Source organism: Dicentrarchus labrax, unplaced genomic scaffold (assembly GCF_905237075.1).
Source record: "Dicentrarchus labrax unplaced genomic scaffold, dlabrax2021, whole genome shotgun sequence".
Classification (NCBI taxonomy): domain Eukaryota; kingdom Metazoa; phylum Chordata; class Actinopteri; family Moronidae; genus Dicentrarchus; species Dicentrarchus labrax.
In genome coordinates, this window is record NW_026136724.1 from 6,982,681 (window position 1) to 7,007,808 (window position 25,128).

Consider the following 25,128-nt stretch of genomic DNA (forward strand, 5'->3'; position numbering starts at 1 on the left):
GAGTGCTGAAAGTGGGAGGGAGCGAAAGCGAAAACTAACAGACGGTTTCATTCGTTCTCAGATGTGTTCCGCACTTTAACCATGTTTAAAACAAAGTCTATACAGTTTTAGAATAACCACAGAACCTGCATGCAGTGATGTGTGTGTGCGCTCCTGAACAAACTCCAGAGGATGACAGTCTGTCTCCCTACTTCCCTCAACAAATTGGACATTGGACCGTACATGGTGTGAAGTGGGTTGATATGATGATCTTTACACGGTGTAATGCGCTTCAATACTTGTTTTATCTCGTGGTGAAGCAGAGGGGATGTCCACTGACCCCTCCACTCCAACATTATCAGGTGAGCAGCATTTCCAACTGCATCATGCATCGTTGTACATGTTCAAACTACAGTACAGTAAAGATGATATCCAGTGACTCCTGGATGACATCTAGTGTCAGCTTTGAGAAGTTCTTCTAGTCGTCATTGGGAAAACAAACCACTCCATCACTCACTCTTCCCCGTAAACAAAGCCATGAAAGACACTATTCTGGACTTACAAGCATAGATGGACAGTTGTACTGAGACATCAGTCAACAAACAGCTCAGCAACAACTGGTAATGTTTATGGCCCAAACAGATGACCCATCCATTTTTCATATTTCTTCCCCCTCCATCTCAACACTTCCAGTGGCTCAGTCATAATAGGAGTCAAGGTATGGACCCACCAAACTAACATTTCAAGCACAGTAGTGAAACAGTAGGGTAAACACAGGCGTTACCATTGATACTAATTAAGGTTCTGTTGCATTCAGGTCAAACAGAGTCAGGGTGCTGCTGTTGTCCATGTTGGCTCACTGGAAAGGCTCTGCTACACTAAATGGAACAGAACCTTAATTAGTATTATTGGCAACACCTGTGATTACCCTACTAGTAACCTGTTAGGAATACGACATAAACAAAATCACAATTCAAATAAAAGCCCACACTAATAAAAATGTCCCACCACAAACCATAGGACCATCTAAAGGTAGTCAACTCCCAGCACCCCAACCACACCAGTGACTGGAGGCCACCACCAGCCTCAGCACTAGAAACAGAGAGAAGAGATTAAAACCCTGAACTATACCAAATCAATTCTACACACAAACAATAAAAACATAAACATGGACTAATGATGAATTAATACTTCAATAAATGCCAGTCAGTATTCTGACTGTAAAGAAAACAGAGCACCTCTCCACATTTTCTGTGAGCTAAAGATTAAAGTAAAGCTAAATTAAAACATTACCTCTGCAGCTGCTGACAGTCATTTCCTTTCAGCTTTTCTATGTACAGTAAAAGTTATGGCAGACCCACAGTGTTATTATTAAAATACAGAAGTTTGTTAGCACCGACCTGTCGGCTTTCTTTGATCTGTGAGCAGTGATGTGACGCAGTTTTTATTTCTTCACTTGCTCGATGTTTCAGCTCGTTTGTTGTTCGTTTTTAATCCTTTTAAAGTTACATTGTAGCACTGGTAAATATTTCTATTTCACATTTGTTCCAAGAAGTCGTACTTTAATTATTTGTACTATATGGGTGGTTATTTATGTTCATTGTCTACATACAGCAGCCTCTATCTGCCTGTACAGTCATTAAAAAAGAAGCTATTAAGCCATTCTCCTATCTGGACTCTCTAACTGGATTCACATCTAACCTATCTATCATTTTAAAGACACACATTTTTACTTAAACCAAACCACCTTACAACTGACCATCAATCAAATGCCACTGTTGAAGTTTCTTAATGTATAAATTATCTGGAGAAAGTTTGACTGCAGTTAAAATTGTTCGATACAATAAAACCATCAAGTCATCTTGTGTTGTAGTTGAGGAACCCAAGTCTCATTTGTTGTATCTAATACATGTAAAATCTTAATTTTGTTAGTGCGTTAACCTTCTGATGCACCCAAGCACATTTTTGTGTTTCTGACTTTTAATTTCTAGCATATTTGATCCCTTTTTCATGCATATTGATGATGAATCATGCAAGGTTGTGCCAATTCTTTTCATGTATTTTTTATTTTTAGCCTATTGTAAGGAGTTCCGCCTGCTAACTTCTGTTATGAATTGGTGCTATACAAATGAAATTGAATTGAATTGAATTAAACAACGTGGACTGAAATAGAGCTGTTAACGTCCCTTCGCTCAAAAATATGTAGATTGAAAACCATTCAAATCACTATTTTTGATTACCTTCCCGATGGTGATGATGAAAAAAATAAGTACAAAAAAACTAAAAATAATAATATATAACATTTTTATAGCTTGAGTTTTTTACCTTAACGTGATTATTTGACATTGATCAAAAAATAATAATGCATATAAATAAACGTTGCTGCTAATATTTCACATATACCAGGCTGCAATATTCAAACCATCAATAATCCAGTTTGCATGAAGTATATTGGAAATAAATCATTTTTTATGTGTTTTAGACCATGAGAACTTCAGCTGTTTTGGGTGTGTGCTGTGGTGGTGAGATTTTGCAGCACATCAGCCGTACACACTGTGCTGATTACAGTAAGGAAGAGTAGGCTATGTAAGCTATGGTGAAGGTCTTCTCTCCTGTGAGGGTCCCCGTGGCTCCCAGAATATCTGCCAAATGGCTGAGATGCTGAACAGCACTCAGTCTCACTGCAGCTCTATGGTAGCTGGCTCAGGCCTAAATTCAGCAGGGTTTTCATTATATAACCGGGCTGCAGTTCAGCACCGTGTCTTTGGCCAGACTGGCCTGCTGCTGGATGAAGCTGTTGGACAAAGACACTAGCTGTGTCATTAGAAAGGATTCAAACTGTTTGACACTTTGACTCAGTAGAAAAACGACTTTATTACAAAACTTAAATTTCACTCTGATATATTGACTATTAATCTATATACTATATATTAATTGTCCTCACACCCATAATAGGAAAACTACACTGGCTAATGCTACATTCTCAAGTCTGTAGGTGAACATGAAGCAACAGCCAGCAGCCTGTTAGCTTAGCTTAGCATAAAGAATGGAAACAGATACAACTAGCCTGGTTCTGCTGGTAACAAAATCCACCTACCAACGCCTCTAAAGCTTCTTTGTACCTTTATGTTTCATTAGTACAACAATGAAATGAACAAACACACAGGATCTATTAACAGTAACAGAGGAGGGACCAATAACAATATAATTACCATAAAAACAGTAATCGTAATAAGATACAATAACTGAGACAACGTTCAGAGATACTTGCAGGATACTGTACAATCTCAGAACTAAACACTGCAGAAGTCCTCTTACACTCACTGTATGCTTAAGATTTTTTACATAATATTGAGACCAAAGAGAGAACTTTACTCCAGTGACCCACAGGTGAATAATTGGGTCTCAGTGCAGAAAATGAACCTGAGGCATTATGTCCATCTTGATAAAAGAGTTGCCCAAAGTTTTCCAGGTTTGACCTAATGGTCAGATCTTGTTCATCTCAGCAGTGAACTTCTTTTGCCATCGACAGATAATCACCAACACTGAAAGACAAACAGTTATTGATTTAAACTGAACAGACAGACAAACAGAACTCAATCCATAAATTGTTCATTAAAAAGGTCAAAATTCATTCTAGTTCAGGTTTTCACACAAACAGCCTTTGATTGCATTGATGCAATACATACAGATTTTACTGTATATATCAGAGAGCGACGACACTGACTGGACTGAAATCCAGTCAACTTAGTGTACTTACCAACAGGAATACAGGGTATCAGCAGAATGCGCAGTATCAGAAGGATCTGATGTAATAAAGATGGAGGCCCTAGTCTCACCGTCTTGTCACCATATTTTATCTGGAAAACAAATACAACACTGCTATTAAAACAGGAATTTTACAGTGGGACATCTCACCAGAACACTGGGTCAAAAATATTCTGAGGGCTTGGTGCTATGACCCACCTTCATCCTGCCTACAATCTCAATAAACTAAGTTGTATTTGTGTATTGTATTGTCTAGATTGGTGAAGATGAAATAAAAGATTTACTGTTAAGTGCTGAAACTCAACGTCAGGTGTCCCTTGAATCTCACAGATAAAGAAGTCAGTCTCGTTACTGTTTTTTTTGGCTTCCATGATGCAGGGGAATTGTTCATTTTCCTGAACGCCCCACACTGACAACTCTCCCAATGTCATCTCCAGTTTGTCTGCCTTTTTCTGCTATAACAGAAACACATACTGATGTTTTATGCATTCATGTTCTACTTTTGTGTATCTGTGATAAAAATATACATTACCTCTATGGTGATGCGCACATCGTCTCCTGTCCGGGTAGATGTGAAGCTGGTGAACTCAGGGTCTGGGTAGTAGGTTATTGTTGTGGAGCAGTCCAACGTTTCATTGGCTACTTTCAGAAACACACTGCTTGTAAAACTCTCTCGATAATTTCCAGCTGCCGGTGTGTCATAGATCAGATTCTGTTGTGAATTAAAAAAAAAATATTGTGATATGTGTGAAAATCTGTGTATGGAGTAACATGGTGATGATGGTGACGTACTATTTATGTCAGTACTTTAGCATAACTAAAAAGGCCACATCATAGCATGGCATCACATGTAATAAAACAAAGTGTGACATTATACATGGTTCACTCTGAATGTTTATGCATGTGTATATAGACACAAGTAACAATAATGCAATATAATGTATTGAAAAATACTTAATGTAATGTTACATAACATAATGCTAGAAGATTACATGGGATGATGTGACATAACATAGTCTAATTTGATCTAATATCAGTATTGTGATATAATGTGTCAGTAATGCAGCATGATATGATGTGATGTGACATAATTAATGTAAGATAACAATACAATGGGACATTGTGCATGTCTACAGACCCACCTGAGAGGTGTTGTTTCTGGGAAGTCTGACCTCATGCAGGGCGTGGCTGTGTAAGACCCCTTCCACAAACTCCAGGTGGGATCCAATGAGTGTGATCTTCCTCTTCCCACTACAGGACACAGAGCAGCAGCCAATCAGAGAAGTGGAAATATAATACACATTCCATACCAGAGAAAACCTTTCCTTAAACATGACACATCTAGGGTCACCTACATATGAGTCTAAATCTCTTGGTGGCCCCTGGAAACTTCAATGGTCAGTCTCTCGTTCAGACTCAACACTCAAGAATCTTGCCCAATACAAAAAACAAAATCTCTGTTGAATGTAGTTCCCTTAGACTGTGGAAAACAGTAAAGATTGTTCCTGGATATAAACACGTCAACATCCACAACTTTAACACACATCATTGCCGGACAAGAGATGAAAATGATCGTGTCCACCTGGGTGTCATGTTTCCATCACTGCCAATCAGAGTCAATGAATGACGACTGTACCCGTTCCCACTGAAGAAAAAAGCCAGATGCTAATTAAGTGTTAGTGGGTTGTGTGGAAATAATGTGTGTAGGCTTTAGAAAAAAAGGTTGGGAAGTCCCCAAAATCATTAGGATTTATCCACAGGGGATCCTCAACAGATTTAATAGAGATCAGCCACTGGTTTTCACTATGTCATTTAGAAGTCACATTTTGGTCTGGGGTAGCACAAGAGGAAAGCTCATGTAGTAAAAGTAAGGGAGTCATTAAAATCTTTAGGAATCATCCTGAGGATTGTGAATATCCATAAATGTCTTGACGACTCCTTCAAGAACTTGTCACAACCAGGAGCATGGCCCTAGGATAATGATGTTCAGACTACATGCACGTTATAAAACTTAAAGTATCTCGACTGTTATGTTGTTTAAGACTGGTGCTTGTTGAGGTGCAAAAACAGAAGTGACAGGAAACTGAAAAGGGAAGTAGTCTTATCGCAAAAGACATTTCATTTTTGGAAGAGGTCATCTTTAACCTGACATGACCGTGAACCTGTAACTCGAGGAAAGAGACTTCTGATGAAGTTTGTGTCTGCACACTGCACTGTACTAGTACTAATAAAGACACACAGTGCCAGAGAAACAGCCTGTTACCTCTTTAACAAACACCTGCACATGAATAACAACCTGCATAATAGTGATGAGTAGATCGCAGTTAAAACTCATTAATAGCAGATGGATTGAGGGTGGGTGGAGGATGAAGTTTCTCCCCATTAAGAGAGACGCTGTGCGCATTTATGCACGAGGCACAGCAACAGACGTTCATTAATTATTTAAACCACAGACACACCGACAAGATAGTCGGGATCTAATATAATGAATGTTCTGTGTTCTTCTACACATCCAGATCGTCACACACAGTCCAGGTCCATATAGAGAAACAGTTTGGAGTAAAGTCCTCCTCCTGACAAATTCTCTGATTCCTCTGGAGAGTTTCTTTGTCCTGTCAACTTTATAATGACAGTTCTTATTTTTGCTGCTCAACGATATTTGCTGCAGTGACATTACTGCACACATCAAAACATCTAAAATGCCTCTGTAATCATTAATTTCCAGTGTTCACAGCACAGTCATATTCTAAATTCATTATTAAATAATCTGGAATATGACTGTGTTGTGAACACTGGAAATTATGCCTATATTATTATTAGGCTAAATGTTCAAAGGCAACATTGAAATATATAATACATATCAAACCCAACTCAGGAATGATTAGCCTCATGTGACTGAATAGAAATGATGTAAAAAGTATTTCTGGTCTGTAAGTTGGTGGCTCAGAACAACTTCCAGTTCAAGCAAGAATAGAACAGATTACAGGGGCCCAAGTGTACCACAAATTTATGCAGAGGTGGCATCGAGTCTGTGCACACACCAACAAAATGTAAATAAACAAGCCTGTGGACGAAATATTGTATTGACAAAATTGTGCAAAACTTCAAATCTACAAAACAAATTTCTTTACAGAACATATGCTACAGTGAAATTTCACAAAAGGCATCACAGCCCAAGATGCATTTGTCAACCACATTTAAAAATATTTAAATTAACCTTTTCTTGTGTTGGCTCACAAACACTTTTATAAAGTTTGAAAACCTTTTACCAACAAACGTCCAGTTTTAATCATCAAACAGCTGGTTTGAACTAAGGTTACAGGTCTGACCGGGCAGATAGCCACTCATAGTTTAGGATAATGGGGTGGCACCTGGTATGGCCAGTTTCAGGGAGGGCCCACGCCACCCCCTGGATACACCCCTGCTTTTTCCATCAAAAACTGTATTTGTTAATTTGTTTTGGGAAAAAAGAAATGCCAACAAATTCAGTCATACCTGATCCAGGTGCTGCTGGGTGTGATGTTGGTGCAGGAAGGTAAGGACCGGTAGGTGATTTTAGCAGTGCCATGGCAACTACCGTCTGGGAGGACAACACATACTAAGACCACGCCTTTATTATCCATCCTGGGAATGTGGAACGTCAGATCCACACCAGTGTTGCTCCACACAGGAGATCTGACCAAAGCACACAGAATAAAAGAGAGAGAAAAACCGGATAGTCTCACTGAGATCAAGACTCACTTACTCACTTTTTTGTGTCGGTAAGTTTTTACATCATAATAACAATAACATGTAGAAAACCTGAAAGCAGCCAGAAGCATAGCAGCAAACACATTAAACATCATTTTAAACTCACGAGATGTTGTTTCATAAGCTTAACACATAATTCTACTGCCATTACAACATATCCCAACACAAGAAATATAAAAAGGATACAGCAGAATCAGCTTCATTCATCTATTAAACGATGCAGACAAACAAAGGTGTATGCTTTTGACTTTAAAGAAAATGCCACACATTTCAATTTTGAGGCTTTCCTAATCTAAAAACTGGGCACCTGATAAATCTGCCATTTTTCTATTGACAATGACTGAGTTTGGGTCCCTGTTCCAATCCAGTCTCCAGCTTTAGGAAACAGCAGTACATGAAGTACTGGACAGTTTATGTCAATTCATAATATGGGTGGAATTCCTAGTAATAATCTCCATCTCTGAAATGTCATTTATAGTGTAAGCAGATTCTTAGTCGTCCATAAACTGACTCACTCTTGTGGCGTGCAGTCCATGTCTGCCTGGATCCTCACTCTGGTCACGCCAGCGAGGTTACGACCAGACAACATCGCATAGTTTCTGCCGTAGAAAGACACGACACTGGGAGAGATTGAGGAGATCTCTGGTCTCTGACAGTAAAACACACACAAAGATAATCAGTTTTAATGTATTACCTTCTACTGATGTTTTAATCTCTATTGACTGTGAATGAGGAGCATCAGAGGAAGAATATATGTGACAACTGAGGTTCAGACTCACAGAGAAGTTCATCCCCGACTCCTCCGTTTGACAAACACTGTCCTGCAGGAGGAAGCGAGGTGAAGACATTAAGCAGGTTGACATTACATCCACTGTAAAAGTACTATGAAGAGTTGATACAGGACCTGTTGTGGCTAACATTAGCTTAGCTACAACAACTGGAAACAGTAGAAAACAACTAGTCAGACAACTATAATTATTTACATGTTGTATGTGTTTGATTAACATATGCAGAAACAACAATCAGTTAGTTTAGCTACTGATCAGCTCTTGGTTGGGTGCAGTGGGGCCTGTAGAGCAGAAGCATGGGTTTCTCTGAGCAGACAGCATGGGTTTCTTTTTGTAACCTTTGATGGAATTTCTCTTTTCCCCATCTCAAAACGCGGATTAAGTAATAAGAAATTTATCATAAAAAAATATAATTAGGGCCCAAGCACCAACTGATACAAAGACAAAGTCTGGAAAACCCTCTTAGATAAACACATAAACAGATGCATAGTTACATTTCCCTCTCCTCGATTCCCCCAGGAACAGCCGTTTTTGCTCCAGCCACATCCAGCCTCGATACATCGCCGACACCTGAAGAGAAAACTAATTTTATCACCTGCTGATAACAACCACAGAGACCACAATATAGTAATGATACATGCTTTCGTCAGATTTGAACCCTGGGTAGGCAGCAAGGACTCAGCCTTGTTACAAGGACTCTACCAGGTGAGCTAACTGGGCGCCCCTTGTACATGCTTTCTGATGATGAAACACCACTGACAGCCATGTTGGAAGTATGGGGCCAAATGCAGAAGGAGGGGTAAGCTGACCATTGTTTTTTTCTATGGAGTTTTTTGCCTTCTTTCTTTTTCTTTTTCCTAACAGTTAGTTTATTCTGTTTATTATTTATGTTAGAAATGATCTGTGTACTTCGGTTTGGACTTACAGGGCAGGAGTCTGCTGTCCCCTGATGTCGGTGCAGTTGGATATCTTCAGCGGTTTCGACAACTGTGTTGTCCCAAGTCTAATCTTAACTGTGACTGGCAGGCCTGTAATACAGTAATACAATGAATGTTGGAGTCTTGGTCATCCTTTTCAGCAACACACATATATTGTATGCAATGTCACAATATGAATGTACAACACAGATTTGTCAACTAATAATAATAATGATAATTAAAGCTGCAAGCAGCATTGAGCGGGACCTCGCACTCCATGCAACTCGGGGTGCGCTGCCACAACACGAAAATGTCACGTAAATCAGCTCAAAATCGCCATGCAGCGCTTACCACCTGTTGCCGGAAGGTGGCGCTATCACTATGTCTTAATATTGTCATGTAGACATGTTCAGGGTGGGACTGTTGTAACACATGTGAAGTTTCATTGAGATTGGACCACGTACGCTGAAGTTATGAGGACGTGTTCATGGCGAGACTGTTACAGAATATATGAAGTTCACTGGAGATTGGACATTGCACACTGAAGTTATGAGTGGCATTTCATGGCGAATCCGCTGAATTTGACAAGTCGTCACTGGCACGGTCATTTCACGTAACGCAGCTCAAAATCGCCACGCAGCGCTTACTTCTTATTGCCAGTAGGTGGCGCTATCACTATGTCTGAATATTGTCATGTAGGCGTGTTCAGGGTGGGACTGTTATCAAACACGTGAAGTTTCATTGAGATTGGATCATGAACGCTGAAGTTATGAGGACGTGTTCAGGGTGGGACTGTACACTGAAGTTGAGTACTATCTGTTTATGGTGAATGATCGAAATTCAACGCAACGCCACGGGTACGCCGTTTGACGGAATGTCGTAAATAGCACAACTTTTAATCATGAATGTCTTTAGATTGCGCTGATTAAATTGGAAGTTGATCCGATAAATTCCCTAGGAGGAGTTCGTTCAAATACAAGGCAAAAAATCACAGAAAATGAGCACGGAATGCAAAATGGCTGACTTTGATGCCAAGCCACGGACACGCCGTTTGACGGAATGTCGTAATTAGCACAACTTTTAATCATGAATGTCTTTAGATTGTGCTGATTAAATTTGAAGTAGATCCGATAAATTGCCTAGGAGGAGTTCGTTCAAATACAACGCAAAAAATCACAGAAAATGACCAAAAAAATCTAAATGGCTGACTTTGAGGGCACGCCACGGACACGCCCTTCAACGTACCTGCACAAATAGCACAACTTTTAATCAGGACCATTTTTTGACTGTACTCACAAATTTTGAAGCATATCCGATAAATTCCCTAGGAGGAGTTTGTTCAAATAAAACGCGAAAAGTTCGCCGAAAGTGAAAATGAAAATCAAAATGGCTGACTTCCTGTGGGGTTTGGGGTATGGGTCCAAGAGGCTTTTTTGTACGTCCCAGCATGTTACACGTGCCTACCGAGTTTCGTACATATCGGTGAAACGTGGCGCCGGGGCTTCTGTTTTTTTATCCTGTAGGGGGCGCTACACAAATGACGAACATGATTTTTGGTATGTGAGCTTCAGGCACTACTCTACACGTGCCCTGTGAATTTCATATTCATAACTATTACGGTATTCGCACAGTGATTTTTCATGCCAAAAGAGCGCCACCTAGTGGCGTATTTAGTTTTTCCTTTTTAAGGGAGCCTCATGGAGCCAGGGGGAAGCATCATACCAAGTTTCATCTTAATCACATATACCGTTGTAGAGATATAAACTTCTTCATTTTAAAGAGCGCCACCTAGTGGCAATGGCCTGAAATTGTGCACGATGCTTAAGGAAGACATGTGGAACTATGGACCCAAGTTTGGTGTCAATCTGACATACCAATGTGGAGAAATGGTCCACTTCCTTTTTTGACGAAAAATCCACAGGAAGTTGGAATTTTATAGCGTGCTTATTTTTTTAAATTTGAAAAATGTTCAAATTAGCCTTTTTGCCAGGGCGGTCCCCAGGTAGTAGGTGAAAAATTTGGTGCGAATCAAAAAAAGCGTGTAGGAGGAACACTTAAAAGTAGTTTATGGACATTTTGCGCTCTAGAAAAAAAAAATTCTAGGCGGAAGTGGGTGGGGCTTATATGGGGAGATTCAGCTCCATTCACCGAACACGTGGATGTAAGTTTTTTGAATGTGCGACAAACTATGCAGAAGTTATTAGCCTAAACGCATTTTTTATGATAGTAGCGCCACCTAGTGGCAGACCCGAAAGCGACGCATGTAATATCCCCATTTTCACCAGGCCTGATCACTTTGCCAAATAAAATTGACTTTTTGTATATGTTTAGGGGGGCAAAAATGCAGTCAATGGGGGCTAAAAATAATAGGTAAGAAGAAGAAACGGAGCAAAAACAATAGGGACCTCCAGCGGTCGCTTGCGAGGTCCCTAATAATAAATGTTATTTACTGAGCGCTTTTCATGGTACTCAAAGACACGTAAATTATAACTGGTAGAGAAATGTTATCACGATTCTTGGGACACTGTGAAGGGCCTTGATTGTATTTAATTCACTGGCTTGTATTATTTATAAGAAGTCACTCACCTTTAGCAGGAAGTGTGCTATTTTTAAGGATGCAGGTGCATCGAGGGAACTGTGGACGACGGTTTTCCGTGTTACAAAGCTCACCGGAATTTGCAGAGAACTGACAGGCAAAGTTAGACAGAGCCTTCTGGCCCACAGTGGCGTGTGTCTGGATGATAACAGTGATCTGAGAAAGGAATGGATGTGAGTGATTAAAAGAGAAAAAACTGTAAGTCACAACTGATTACAGTTAAAAGCTTGTATGTAATCTGTACCTGCCCAGTGCTGTCCTTTACAACTTTATATGAAACCATTGTCTGTTGAGAATCATCAGGAATGGATAACCAGTCTGAATCTTTGCATTCGTCTTCAAATGTGCAACTAGGAAGAGAAAATGATGTTTTAACCAAGTTTATAATTGTTAGAAGGTGTCAGCTGCAGATGTTGTTTCCCTGACCTTCTTTTAGAGCCGCACCAGACACAGTATGGATCCTGTGCAGACCAACAGTCCTGCACATTTCTGTATGTGCTGCACTTTGACACAGGTACACGCTTCATCTGGAACAAAACACAAACATTCAACAACACCAAGTATGGCTTACATAGGCAATTGTAAATTTAAAATCCTCAAGTATGTTTAAACATGTACAAAGAATCTACCTGGTTTTTAAATGGCACATACACATGTTTATGATCCACCTGGTCCAGCTGCATTTTGGGAAACACTTGGCGATCGTCATTGGCCCTGTAGAGCACTCTGGGACAGGTGGTGTGATAGTTCTTGTCCACAGCAAGCTGACAGCAAGAAAGTAAATGTGTTATTTGTAATGTTTCTGTGAGACTAAGCTGCTCTGTTGGTAGAATCAAAGGTTGTGGTTAAATGGGTGGAAATGCTAACAGGAAAAGCTGTAGAGAGGGAACTACTCTGGTCAAAATATAAAAAAAATTTGTCATCCATTTAAAGACAGTGGCAATAATGTTGGAAGGGCAGCGGGTTACCTGTAACCTGGAAGGTCAGCTTGTCTGATCAGGTCATCAATATAATTTTGGATGGTAGGCTTCTGACAAATAATGCCAATATTCCAAAAGCATATATATTATATTATATATAACATTATAGTATACCTGTACAGACAAAATAATGGGAAAATGATGTGCAGCTGCAATCAATGGCTGTGGTAATTTTATTGAGGTAGAGTTACATTACAGGTTTAGGCATATCTTAGAGATCGAGCCACTAGATAATGACACTTTTCAAATGGAGCAGGTCTAGACCGAACTCCTTATAACAATGAACTGTGTAGTTCATTTGCTACTGTTGTTGCTGTGCACCTCTGTCTCTGTCCTTCTGTTGTTACCCCTGTTCTCTCTCTCTCTCTCTCTCTCTCTCTCTCTCTCTCTCTCTCTCTCTCTCTCTCTCTCTCTCTCTCTCTCTCTCTCTGCTTCTCTCTCTCTCTCACCCCAACTTGTCAAGGCAGACGACCACCCACCTAGAGCCGAAGGGTCTGTCCTAGGTTTTCTGCCTCTTAAAAGGAAGTTTTTCCTTGCCGCTGTCGCCAAGTGCTTGCTCATGGTGGGAACTGTTGGGTCTCCGTAAATAATTTTATAAGGGGTACCGTCTAGACCTGCTTTATTTGAAAAGTGTCCTGAGATAACTTCTGTTATGAATTGGCGCTATACAAATAAAATGGAATTGAATTGAAATTGAATTGAATTCTTAAATTATGGCTAATCTCTTCGCGGTCACAATGGACAAAAGTGTCAATTCAGTGTCCGATCACTGCCGATCTTATGTGGTCGAAAAATGACCAGGACATTATGATCAACACAGTGAACAGCTGACCTTGGACCATTTGGATAAAAAATATCATCACTTCATTGTATCCCATTAAACATCTTAATTGATCATCTTCAATTTTTAGTCCAAGTGGACGTTAGTGCCAAGTTTGAAGAAATTCCCTAAAGATGTTCCTGAGATACGGGATTTACAAGAATGGGACGGACGTATGAACAACCCCACGGCAATCACCAGCATGGAGGAAATATGAAGTATGCTGAGTTTCATCATGTCACGTCCTCTGCATTGCCTCACTTTAACATCACACAGGATGTACTGCAACTCTATTAAGTGCTACTTAGGGTAAATGTTAAAGTAGAAATGACATGGTGATGCCTATAGTGTCTCATTCAGCCTCAGACTCACTAGTGTATGTTTTCTGGAGCTATTTTTGCCAGCTTGAGCTTGTTGCCAGCTGTCTGTGGTGTTTGACTTGCATCTTGCCTCAGTGCCAGATTGAGCTTAACCCTACCTTCCCTCTCAGAGTGCCTGCATTAGTGCCCTGCTTCTGGAAAACTGTGCCAGATGTTGGCTGAGTGTGATTGGGGTCAATAACTGTCTTTCTGCCAATATGTTTCGATATTGGACTTTATCCTCTCAACCCTGTAAATGCCCTACAGTGAACCTACTCTTCCACCATGTGATTTTTAACATTAGATTAAGAATTAAGAGTAATATGAGTGTGATGATGATTATGGCGATCTCGTTTTTGTTAATTTTTGTTTAAGGACTATACTTGGACATAATTTAAAAGGACCAGTGTAAAGAAATCACAGTGGCTGCAAAACATCTAACGCAAGATAAACGCTAATGGCCCTATGAAGAGTCAGTTTGTCCCTTCTGGGCTACTGTAGAAACATGACGGACTCCATAGTAGGCAACCTGTGCTGTCTATAGATATAAATGGCTCATTCTAAGGGAACAAAAACTTCTTATTTTCAGGTGATTATACACAAATGAAAAAAAATACTACTTATTACATATCTGCCAAATTATCCTCCTAAATGTTACACAATGGACCTTTAGGAAAATGAGAATAATCATATATAAAACATATAAACAAATGATGCTAAACAAACAGAATTTGGTATGTGTAATACTTGACCACAAACAATTAAACGCTCACAACCAATAGCTTGCATAGGTTTCTATGTGTGATCCAGTTAATTATAGGTCTCCACCTCGCCCACAGCTACAGCATCTCACTGTCATTGTACAAGTGGTTTCCACATTTTGCAAAATATTTTCTACGAGCTTTCAGCTGTCTTCCCTTGTGTATGTATTACATTTGCTAGTGATGCAATAGAAAACCCATTCCTCTCTGCTCTCTCCTTCTGCATAGCAGTATGAAATACACTTAGTGGTTCTATGAATACTGCAATTTACACAACTGAGTATGAACTCAGAGTTAACTGAGCAAGATAGAGCCTATTCTGTCAAGCAGAGAGTTGCTGTGGAGTGTTCAGAAGACTTCAGTTCAATTCTGAGCATGTGCAAAGCATGTAGAATATGGGTCTCTGCAGAATATCAACTGTTGTATCAAGGAGATGGGAAGAAGACAGAGTATGATTTGATAGCAGAGGAATAAACAAAGGGGGTGACAGGAAGTATGAAGGTATGAAGTTGTAATGGAAGCCCTTTAGAGCATCTTCCCTCCCAACATAAAATAAACACTTGCTTAGGAAAGAAATGCCGTTCAATTTTACAAACTGATTCTGAGTAAATATATATATTTTCCAATAACAGACGGCTATCACTTTATACATACCTTAATGAGCTGCCCATCTCCCGTCCCGATGAAGAAAACCACCCAGGCCTTCTGTCTCACTGCCAGCACAGAGGTCATGTAGTTCTGCCTGAAGAGCACCTTCTTCGGTTTCAGTGTCTTTGGCTGAGAAACAAACACACTGATGATCAGCTTTGGATCCAATGGACCCTACATGTGATAAAAGCAAGCAATCTCCTCCAAGTCTATCACATATGTTCTGGACATGTCCAAGACATCATCATTTCTGTTTCTCAGACTTTGAGGGGGTGGTAGAAATAAGCTGATTTAATCACAAACAATCCCATATCAGTAATTGCTTGGAAAAGCCCCCAAATGAAGATATTTGAACACAAAACATTACACTATTAGTTAAATATTGAATAGAAAAATACATGCACACATTGACAGTCTTCATGATACTCTGCTCTCCTCACTGCAGTCGTGTGTAAAAGTGCAGTGTACATCTGTTGACAAGATAAGTGTTGAAAACTTTAAGGCAATTTTCCAAATAAGTCTTTTTTCACTGAATTTAAACTTAACTTAATCACTTGATCTAAATTGTGGCCATAACAGACCATTACAATATATGTGTTAATTTCTGTTATTTAAGAAGTTATTAAATCTAAATGAATGTGTTGAATTTGACAGCATTTAACACCAAACTGAGGTGGAAAGACATTTATTTATTTGTTGCCCTGTAGGTCCACTCCTGGACTTCAACAAGTGTGTAAAATGACTGACTTTAATTTAGTGGAGCAGGTCTGGGGGGTGAATATTTAGGATCAGATTAGACACAGTGGGCTGTTTGTAAAAATGTGAAAATCTGCAATAAAAAGACCAGGTGAATTCCTGTTGAGTATTGAGAGTACTTGAAATAGTCTATTGTGACTAATAGCTCAATGAACTACATTACTAGGTCATTAAGTGTACATAAAGTGAGTCATAGCATGGCGAACTAGAACCATGTAGGTGAGTGTGCTGTTACAGTAAGTGACATTTGAATTGTTTTGTCACCACCTTTATAAACAGCCAACTATAGCTTCATAAACTGACCTCTCACCTTTAAAGACTTTTTTGGATTACAGTGTTGCTTTGATTGTGCAGTTAGCCAAGCATCGGTCAGAAAAACCTAGTTCCTTCCTCCTCCACCTGGAAAACTCCTTATGATTGTGTTCATTTACATTGCTGAGGAGATGTGTAGAAACAGAACTGGGAAAACCTTTAATCAAGTAATTTAATAATGTAAGATTTCTTCTAAAATAAGTTCCCTTGAATTATTTTTCTACCTTGTTAAATTTGCTTGTGCATATTTCAATCTAGAAGCACTAATATTAAAAATAATATTATTGCTATAGTCGGTAAAATGCTCATCAACATTATGTAAAAATAGTTAATATTAAATGTTTCTGTACTGAATCCTAACATCAGACTGTAAGAGGAAGTCAGTGAAATATTGGACAGCTTATAGTTTAACTTTGTTGATACCACAGGATAAAGAAATGAAATCAGAGATTAAACTGCTGTAACAAATGGAAACAACATCCAATCACTTAAAAACGACCCACCGTCTGTTTTGACTTATCAGATTTACAGGAACTGCAGAAGTCCGGATCTACATCGGGGTCTCCGGTGAGATCAGGGCTGATGTCAAACACTACCAGCTCGGTGTTGGTTTGTCCTCCGTCCGCACTGAACACGCCGCTCCAGAGCACCGGCGGCCCACCCGGGATCACCGAGGAGGCCAGGAGTCTGCTGTCTGACTCAGCACCACCAGAGATACTGAGAGTCGCGCCCCGCAGAGACTTTACAGTCTGGGTTTTGTCGGTTTTGCCCTCGAGCCAAATGAGACGGACTTTGTTGCGTTTGTCCTTCGAGGGCACGTTAGAGAAAAGATAGATTGTTGAACTGATCTGAAATCCATCCACAAACTCCACACTGCCTTCATGTTTGATCGCAGCATTGTCTAACTCTCCAAGAGAGGAAAATATCCCTCCATTCTGACCGTTATTGGTATTATAAACGTTCACCGTGTCTGATTCAATGGAGCATTTGGTCTTTGTGGATTTGTCTTCGTATTGCTGTATGGCAGCCAGAATGTAAGTGTCGGTCTTGGTCCGGGTCTCCACATTCACCAGAAAGCTGACGGACGCGCTGCTGTTCCATGGGGGCCCCACCTGGACGTGCTCCTTGTACCGCACATTAGAAATGTCCTTCAGGTCCAGCAGCTCGCAGTAACCGCACTCTTCGGTCATACCGCAGCTGATCAGACTGTCATCCTCAACAAACGGTAATAATATGTTGACACTGAAAGTTGCGTTCCACTTCTCCGTCTCAGAAACCCGGTCAAACTTCGAGTACTCCACCTGTTCCGCACCCTTTATGATTCCTCTCTGGGTCAGACTCCGGACCAGGGTCAGGTCGTGGTTCAGCTGGTACAGCTTCTCCTCTGTAGCGATGTAAACCGTGTTGTTGGACACAGCGAATTGGCGGATGTCTCCGTTAAATTCAAAGCCTCCGCCCTCTTCCAGGCACCGAGCCGGTTCTCCCCAGAGAATGAACAACAGACCAGGCAGCAGGATCATCTTCTAGCGGTGGCAGCAAAACGCTCACACATCGACAGTCTTCATGGCACTCTGCTCTCCTCCACAGAGTCACTGGAGTCGTGCGTAAAAGCGCAGTGCGCCTCTGTTGAAAGGAGGAGTGCTGAAAGTGGGAGGGAGCGAAAGCGAAAACTAACAGACGGTTTCATTCGTTCTCAGATGTGTTCCGCACTTTAACCATGTTTAAAACAAAGTCTATACAGTTTTAGAATAACCACAGAACCTGCATGCAGTGATGTGTGTGTGCGCTCCTGAACAAACTCCAGAGGATGACAGTCTGTCTCCCTACTTCCCTCAACAAATTGGACATTGGACCGTACATGGTGTGAAGTGGGTTGATATGATGATCTTTACACGGTGTAATGCGCTTCAATACTTGTTTTATCTCGTGGTGAAGCAGAGGGGATGTCCACTGACCCCTCCACTCCAACATTATCAGGTGAGCAGCATTTCCAACTGCATCATGCATCGTTGTACATGTTCAAACTACAGTACAGTAAAGATGATATCCAGTGACTCCTGGATGACATCTAGTGTCAGCTTTGAGAAGTTCTTCTAGTCGTCATTGGGAAAACAAACCACTCCATCACTCACTCTTCCCCTTAAACAAAACCACGAAAGACACTATTCTGGACTTACAAGCATAGATGGACAGTTGTACTGAGACATCAGTCAACAAACAGCTCAGCAACAACTGGTAATGTTTATGGCCCAAACAGATGACCCATCCTTTTTTCATATTTCTTCCCCCTCCATCTCAAACACTTCCAGTGGCTCAGTCATAATAGGAGTCAAGGTATGGACCCACCAAACTAACATTTCAAGCACAGTAGTGAAACAGTAGGGTAAACACAGACGTTACCATTGATACTAATTAAGGTTCTGTTGCATTCAGGTCAAACAGAGTCAGGGTGCTGCTGTTGTCCATGTTGGCTCACTGGAAAGGCTCTGCTACACTAAATGGAACAGAACCTTAATTAGTATTATTGGCAACACCTGTGATTACCCTACTAGTAACCTGTTAGGAATACGACATAAACAAAATCACAATTCAAATAAAAGCCCACACTAATAAAAATGTCCCACCACAAACCATAGGACCATCTAAAGGTAGTCAACTCCCAGCACCCCAACCACACCAGTGACTGGAGGCCACCACCAGCCTCAGCACTAGAAACAGAGAGAAGAGATTAAAACCCTGAACTATACAAAATCAATTCTACACACAAACAATAAAAACATAAACATGGACTAATGATGAATTAATACTTCAATAAATGCCAGTCAGTGTTCTGACTGTAAAGAAAACAGAGCACCTCTCCACATTTTCTGTGAGCTAAAGATTAAAGTAAAGCTAAATTAAAACATTACCTCTGCAGCTGCTGACAGTCATTTCCTTTCAGCTTTTCTACGTACAGTAAAAGTTATGGCAGACCCACAGTGTTATTATTAAAATACCTCAGAGTGCTTGCACCCCTACCAAAACATCACAATACTACTGAATGTATAACAGTTACTGAAACAAACATGATTGTCTTACCAGAGCCACAAGTGAATAGTCTCAGGCACAAAGCACCAAAGTGTGAGCCTACGTATTACCTGATTGGCTACATCCCCTGAATGGATCCCAGTGTTCCTGTGCTACACAGCTATTCAATTCTATCTCGAGGATCCACTCCATGGTGCCCCCAGAACACTTCTGCAACCACCAGATGGCGCTGAGAGACCCTGAGTGTTGGCTCACTGGAAAGGCTCTGCTACACTAACTGGAACATGATTGGCTGATTGACTGCATGGGTCCTAGTGTTCTTGAGTTACACAGCAATTCAATTCTATCTCAAAGAGCCACTGCATCATGGCCCCTGGAGCACTTCTACATAAACCCAGCACCATATGGTGCTTTAACACAGCTCTCCTCAGAGAGTTGGACACTTACGTATTAAGTAAGAGTATTAAGTAATAAATGAAGTCATCACCAGCTCTTCTGTGGGAAACAGGAATGGCAGTATTTAGAGGAAAAATCATTTCTTTCTCCTTTCAGTGACAAAAGTAAAGGAACAAGAAGCTGAACTGGAACAAAGAATAAAAACTACTCGAATGAATTAGGAAAATATACATTTTTCATTGAAAATAAATGATGAACTCCTGATATACAGACTTTAACAACAACTTGTAAGATTATGTCGAACATATTTTGAACATACCTAGTATTAGAAAGCTGGTTGTAGGCCTCCCTGTTGTGGTTGAACTGACACATTGAGAGATATGAAGCTAGCAGCTAGCTCAGTTCTTTGATGAAAAGTTGCTTCATGTTGTACTTACTCCAGTTTGTGCGTTCCTGTGGACACAGCATGTCTTTCACAGGTTGCTTGTTGCTATCATGGAGGTCTGGCTGTTTTCTTGCAGTAGTTTGATGTTCTGTTTTCCATTCATTGTAATTCATTTAGAGGCAGAAGTTTGTTAGCACCGACCTGTCGGCTTTCTTTGATCTGTGAGCAGTGATGTGACGCAGTTTTTATTTCTTCACTTGCTCGATGTTTCAGCTCGTTTGTTGTTCGTTTTTAATCCTTTTAAAGTTACATTGTAGCACTGGTAAATATTTCTATTTCACATTTGTTCCAAGAAGTCGTACTTTAATTATTTGTACTATATGGGTGGTTATTTATGTTCATTGTCTACATACAGCAGCCTCTATCTGCCTGTACAGTCATTAAAAAAGAAGCTATTAAGCCATTCTCCTATCTGGACTCTCTAACTGGATTCACATCTAACCTATCTATCATTTTAAAGACACACATTTTTACTTAAACCAAACCACCTTACAACTGACCATCAATCAAATGCCACTGTTGAAGTTTCTTAATGTATAAATTATCTGGAGAAAGTTTGACTGCAGTTAAAATTGTTCGATACAATAAAACCATCAAGTCGTCTTGTGTTGTAGTTGAGGAACCCAAGTCTCATTTGTTGTATCTAATACATGTAAAATCTTAATTTTGTTAGTGCGTTAACCTTTTGATGCACCCAAGCACATTTTTGTGTTTTTGACTTTAAATTTCTAGCATATTTGATCCCTTTTTCATGCATATTGATGATGAATCATGCAAGGTTGTGCCAATTCTTTTCATGTATTTTTTATTTTTAGCCTACTGTAAGGAGTTCCGCCTGCTAACTTCTGTTATGAATTGGTGCTATACAAATAAAATTGAATTGAATTTAATTTAATTGAATTAAACAACGTGGACTGAAATAGACCTGTTAACGTCCCTTCGCTCAAAAATATGTAGATTGAAAACCATTCAAATCACTATTTTTGATTACCTTCCCGATGGTGATGATGAAAAAAATAAGTACAAAAAAACAAAAAATAATAATATATAACATTTTTATAGCTTGATTAACGTGATTATTTGACATTGATCAAAATATATATATATATAATGCATATAAATAAACGTTGCTGCTAATCTTTCACATATACCAGGCTGCAATATTCAAACCATCAATAATCCAGTTTGCATGAAGTATATTGGAAATAAATCATTTTTTATGTGTTTTAGACCATGAAAACTTCAGCTGTTTTGGGTGTGTGCTGTGGTGGTGAGATTTTGCAGCACATCAGCCGTACACACTGTGCTGATTACAGTAAGGAAGAGTAGGCTATGTAAGCTATGGTGAAGGTCTTCTCTCCTGTGAGGGTCCCCGTGGCTCCCAGAATATCTGCCAAATGGCTGAGATGCTGAACAGCACTCAGTCTCACTGCAGCTCTATGGTAGCTGGCTCAGGCCTAAATTCAGCAGGGTTTTCATTATATAACCGGGCTGCAGTTCAGCACCGTGTCTTTGGCCAGACTGGCCTGCTGCTGGATGAAGCTGTTGGACAAAGACACTAGCTGTGTCATTAGAAAGGATTCAAACTGTTTGACACTTTGACTCAGTAGAAAAACGACTTTATTACAAAACTTAAATTTCACTCTGATATATTGACTATTAATCTATATACTATATATTAAGCAGCCTGTTAGCTTAGCTTAGCATAAAGAATGGAAACAGATACAACTAGCCTGGTTCTGCTGGTAACAAAATCCACTTACCAACGCCTCTAAAGCTTCTTTGTACCTTTATGTTTCATTACTACAACAATGAAATGAACAAACACACAGGATCTATTAACAGTAACAGAGGAGGGACCAATAACAATATAATTACCATAAAAACAGTAATCGTAATAAGATACAATAACTGAGACAACGTTCAGAGATACTTGCAGCATACTGTACAATCTCAGAACTAAACACTGCAGAAGTCCTCTTACACTCACTGTATGCTTAAGATTTTTTACATAATATTGAGACCAAAGAGAGAACTTTACTCCAGTGACCCACAGGTGAACAATTGGGTCTCAGTGCAGAAAATGAACCTGAGGCATTATGTCCATCTTGATAAAGGAGTTGGCCATAGTTTTCCAGGTTTGACCTAATGGTCAGATCTTGTTCATCTCAGCAGTGAGCTTCTTTTGCCATCGACAGATAATCACCAACACTGAAAGACAAACAGTTATTGATTTAAACTGAACAGACAGACAAACAGAACTCAATCCATAAATTGTTCATTAAAAAGGTCAAAATTCATTCTAGTTCAGGTTTTCACACAAACAGCCTTTGATTGCATTGATGCAATACATACAGATTTCACTGTACATATCAGAGAGCGACGACACTGACTGGACTGAAATCCAGTCAACTTAGTGTACTTACCAACAGGAATACAGGGCATCAGCAGAATGCGCAGTATCAGAAGGATCTGATGTAATAAAGATGGAGGCCCTAGTCTCACCGTCTTGTCACCATATTTTATCTGTAAAACAAATACAACACTGCTATTAAAACAGGAATTTTACAGTGGGACATCTCACCAGAACACTGGGTCAAAAATATTCTGAGGGCTTGGTGCTATGACCCACCTTCATCCTGCCTACAATCTCAATAAACTAAGTTGTATTTGTGTATTGTATTGTCTAGATTGGTGAAGATGAAATAAAAGATTTACTGTTAAGTGCTGAAACTCAGCGTCAGGTGTCCCTTGAATCTCACAGATAAAGAAGTCAGTCTCGTTACTGGTTTCTTTGGCTTCCATGATGCAGGGGAATTGTTCACCTTCCTGAACGCCCCACACTGACAACTCTCCCAATGTCATCTCCAGTTTGTCTGTCTTTTTCTGCAATAACAGAAACACATACTGATGTTTTATGCATTCATGTTCTATTTTTGTGTATCTGTGATAAAAGTATACATTACCTCTATGGTGATGCGCACATCGTCTCCTGTCCTTGTAGATGTGAAGCTGGTGAACTCAGGGTCTGGGTAGTAGGTTATTGTTGTGGAGCAGGCCAATGTTTCATTGGCTACTTTCAGAAACACACTGCTTGTAAAACTCCCTCGATAATTTCCAGCTGCCGGTGTGTCATAGATCAGATTCTGCAATAAATAAAAAGTCGACAGGGTGGCTTTTATTGCTAAACAACTCTTCTACATGCAGTCGGTGATGTGGGTTAGGGCCAACTTTTTCTACTGTTCCTGCTGTTGTTGCTGTGTGGGAAATAGCTTCTTTATTAAAACAACATGCATTTCTTTAGCTGCACTCTAAAATAATACACCAGCCACTTTTCTGTTGCATTTCTGACAAATTAGCTGCTCAAGGAGTGTTTGCTGTAGTATAAACCACACTCGCTGTTACCAGCAGTAACCATGAGTGACATAAACAAAAACAAATCCAAGGACATAAAGTGAAAAACAACAAATATTGTTACATATAGTTGCTTTTTACGAGTGCATTTACTGTGTCATAATTCAATTAAAATCACATGTTAAAAGGATAATTGTTTAGACTTTTGTTTTTAATAACTGAATGAATTGTTTTTCATTGTGACATGAATTGTGCTTGCTGTCTGTCATGGCTTCCATAAGCTCTGCCAGTGACGATAAGGTCTGTCAGTACCCGATCCCTACCTCCTGCCCAACTGGCACCCCACATGTGCACCTCTCAACAGAGATGAAAAGGAAACAAGATGGTTCACTCACTATCTACTTAAATCATAAGCTCCGGAATAAATCATGCATCCGTATTCGTGCATTATCTTATTTTTGAATGTAAAAAAGTAGTATTAATAACAAACCTTGGCACCACCATTGTTAACATTACCTAAGTAATTTGAAAACTGAGCATTTGTAAATATGGCCCATGTATGTCTCACACATGCTTATAGGTGCGTGTACATAAAAGTCACTGTGTGTGTGTCTATGTGTGTGTGTGTGTGTGTGTGTGTGTGTATAGAGAGAGACCCACCTGATAGGTCTTGTTTCTGGGAGGTCTGACTTCCTGCAGGGCGAGGCTGTGCACAACCCCTTCCACAAACTCCAGGTGGGATCCAGTGAGTGTGATCCTCCTCTTCCCACTACAGGACACAGAGCAGCAGAGGACTTTTCATACTGACACACATCTACAGTAAGTTGCACAAGTAAATCTAACAATGGTAAAAGCACATCATTTTAGTTTGATCAAAGTCAAACAGCCCAGTAGCAGCTGGAATATCTCGATGAGATCAGATGTCACAGTGTAGTTTGGCAGTTAGGAGAGAAACTGACTCCCTGATGTTTTATCTTCATCTGTTTCTGTCTGTGTGGCAATAATAAGTACCAACATATCCAGTCATACCTGATCCAGGTGCTGCTGGGTGTGATGTTGGTGCAGGAAGGTAAGGACCGGTAGGTGATTTTAGCGTTGCCATGGCAACTACCATCTGGGAGCACAGCACATACTTTGACCACGCCTTTCATATCGGCGGGGGGAATGTGGAACGTCAGATTCATACCCGAGTTGTACCACACAGGAGATCTGAGCAGAGCACACAGGACGACAGAGAGAGAGAAACCAGTTAGTCTCACTGAGATCAAGACTCGCCTTCTGGTGATGTCTCAAACTATTTATGAGAAGAACACAATCCGTCTCACTGCCCCACAACCTGCTGCTCCTGAACTGGAACTACAAAATGAGCGAATGGACTCAAATTTCAGTTTTACTAATTGTATTTATTTTTTATTTATTTTCTTTATAAGACTTTGGAGAGTTCTCTCCTCGTCTTTTAAAAAAAATAATGT

General features: G+C 40.0%; 3 protein-coding genes across 20 annotated transcripts in view; all 3 read right to left on the reverse strand.

Moving 5' to 3' along the window:
* plxnc1 (plexin C1) overlaps nucleotides 1-18,010 on the reverse strand; it is a 45,242-nt gene extending 27,232 nt beyond the window's left edge. For 2 of the 18 annotated variants that reach the window (XM_051392767.1, XM_051392781.1), the window contains exons 1-7: nucleotides 16,938-18,008; nucleotides 15,373-15,495; nucleotides 12,428-12,562; nucleotides 12,225-12,325; nucleotides 12,043-12,148; nucleotides 11,789-11,954; nucleotides 9,211-9,313 (exon numbers count right to left, since the gene is read on the reverse strand). In XM_051392767.1, coding sequence (XP_051248727.1) covers nucleotides 9,211-9,313; nucleotides 11,789-11,954; nucleotides 12,043-12,148; nucleotides 12,225-12,325; nucleotides 12,428-12,562; nucleotides 15,373-15,495; nucleotides 16,938-17,954 — 1,751 coding nt within the window. In that variant the 5' untranslated portion in view covers nucleotides 17,955-18,008. Of the gene's footprint in view, nucleotides 1-4,279; nucleotides 4,460-4,889; nucleotides 4,999-7,242; nucleotides 7,423-8,012; nucleotides 8,147-8,276; nucleotides 8,382-8,779; nucleotides 8,856-9,210; nucleotides 9,314-11,788; nucleotides 11,955-12,042; nucleotides 12,149-12,224; nucleotides 12,326-12,427; nucleotides 12,563-15,372; nucleotides 15,496-16,937 lie in introns of all 18 variants that reach the window. The other 16 variants (XM_051392760.1, XM_051392775.1, XM_051392774.1 and 13 more) reach the window with 15 other exon arrangements.
* The window catches only part of LOC127359093 (plexin-C1), a 49,459-nt gene continuing 27,165 nt past the window's right edge, over nucleotides 2,835-25,128 (reverse strand). The window contains exon 17 of the mRNA XM_051392803.1: nucleotides 2,835-3,369. The gene's annotated coding sequence lies outside the window, so the exon portion shown is untranslated. The remainder of the gene's footprint in view (nucleotides 3,370-25,128) is intronic.
* LOC127359092 (plexin-C1-like) overlaps nucleotides 2,835-25,128 on the reverse strand; it is a 35,461-nt gene continuing 13,167 nt past the window's right edge. The window contains exons 11-17 of the mRNA XM_051392802.1: nucleotides 24,686-24,865; nucleotides 24,317-24,425; nucleotides 23,269-23,448; nucleotides 23,021-23,188; nucleotides 22,729-22,828; nucleotides 22,062-22,513; nucleotides 2,835-3,072 (exon numbers count right to left, since the gene is read on the reverse strand). Coding sequence (XP_051248762.1) covers nucleotides 22,455-22,513; nucleotides 22,729-22,828; nucleotides 23,021-23,188; nucleotides 23,269-23,448; nucleotides 24,317-24,425; nucleotides 24,686-24,865 — 796 coding nt within the window. The 3' untranslated portion in view covers nucleotides 2,835-3,072; nucleotides 22,062-22,454. The remainder of the gene's footprint in view (nucleotides 3,073-22,061; nucleotides 22,514-22,728; nucleotides 22,829-23,020; nucleotides 23,189-23,268; nucleotides 23,449-24,316; nucleotides 24,426-24,685; nucleotides 24,866-25,128) is intronic.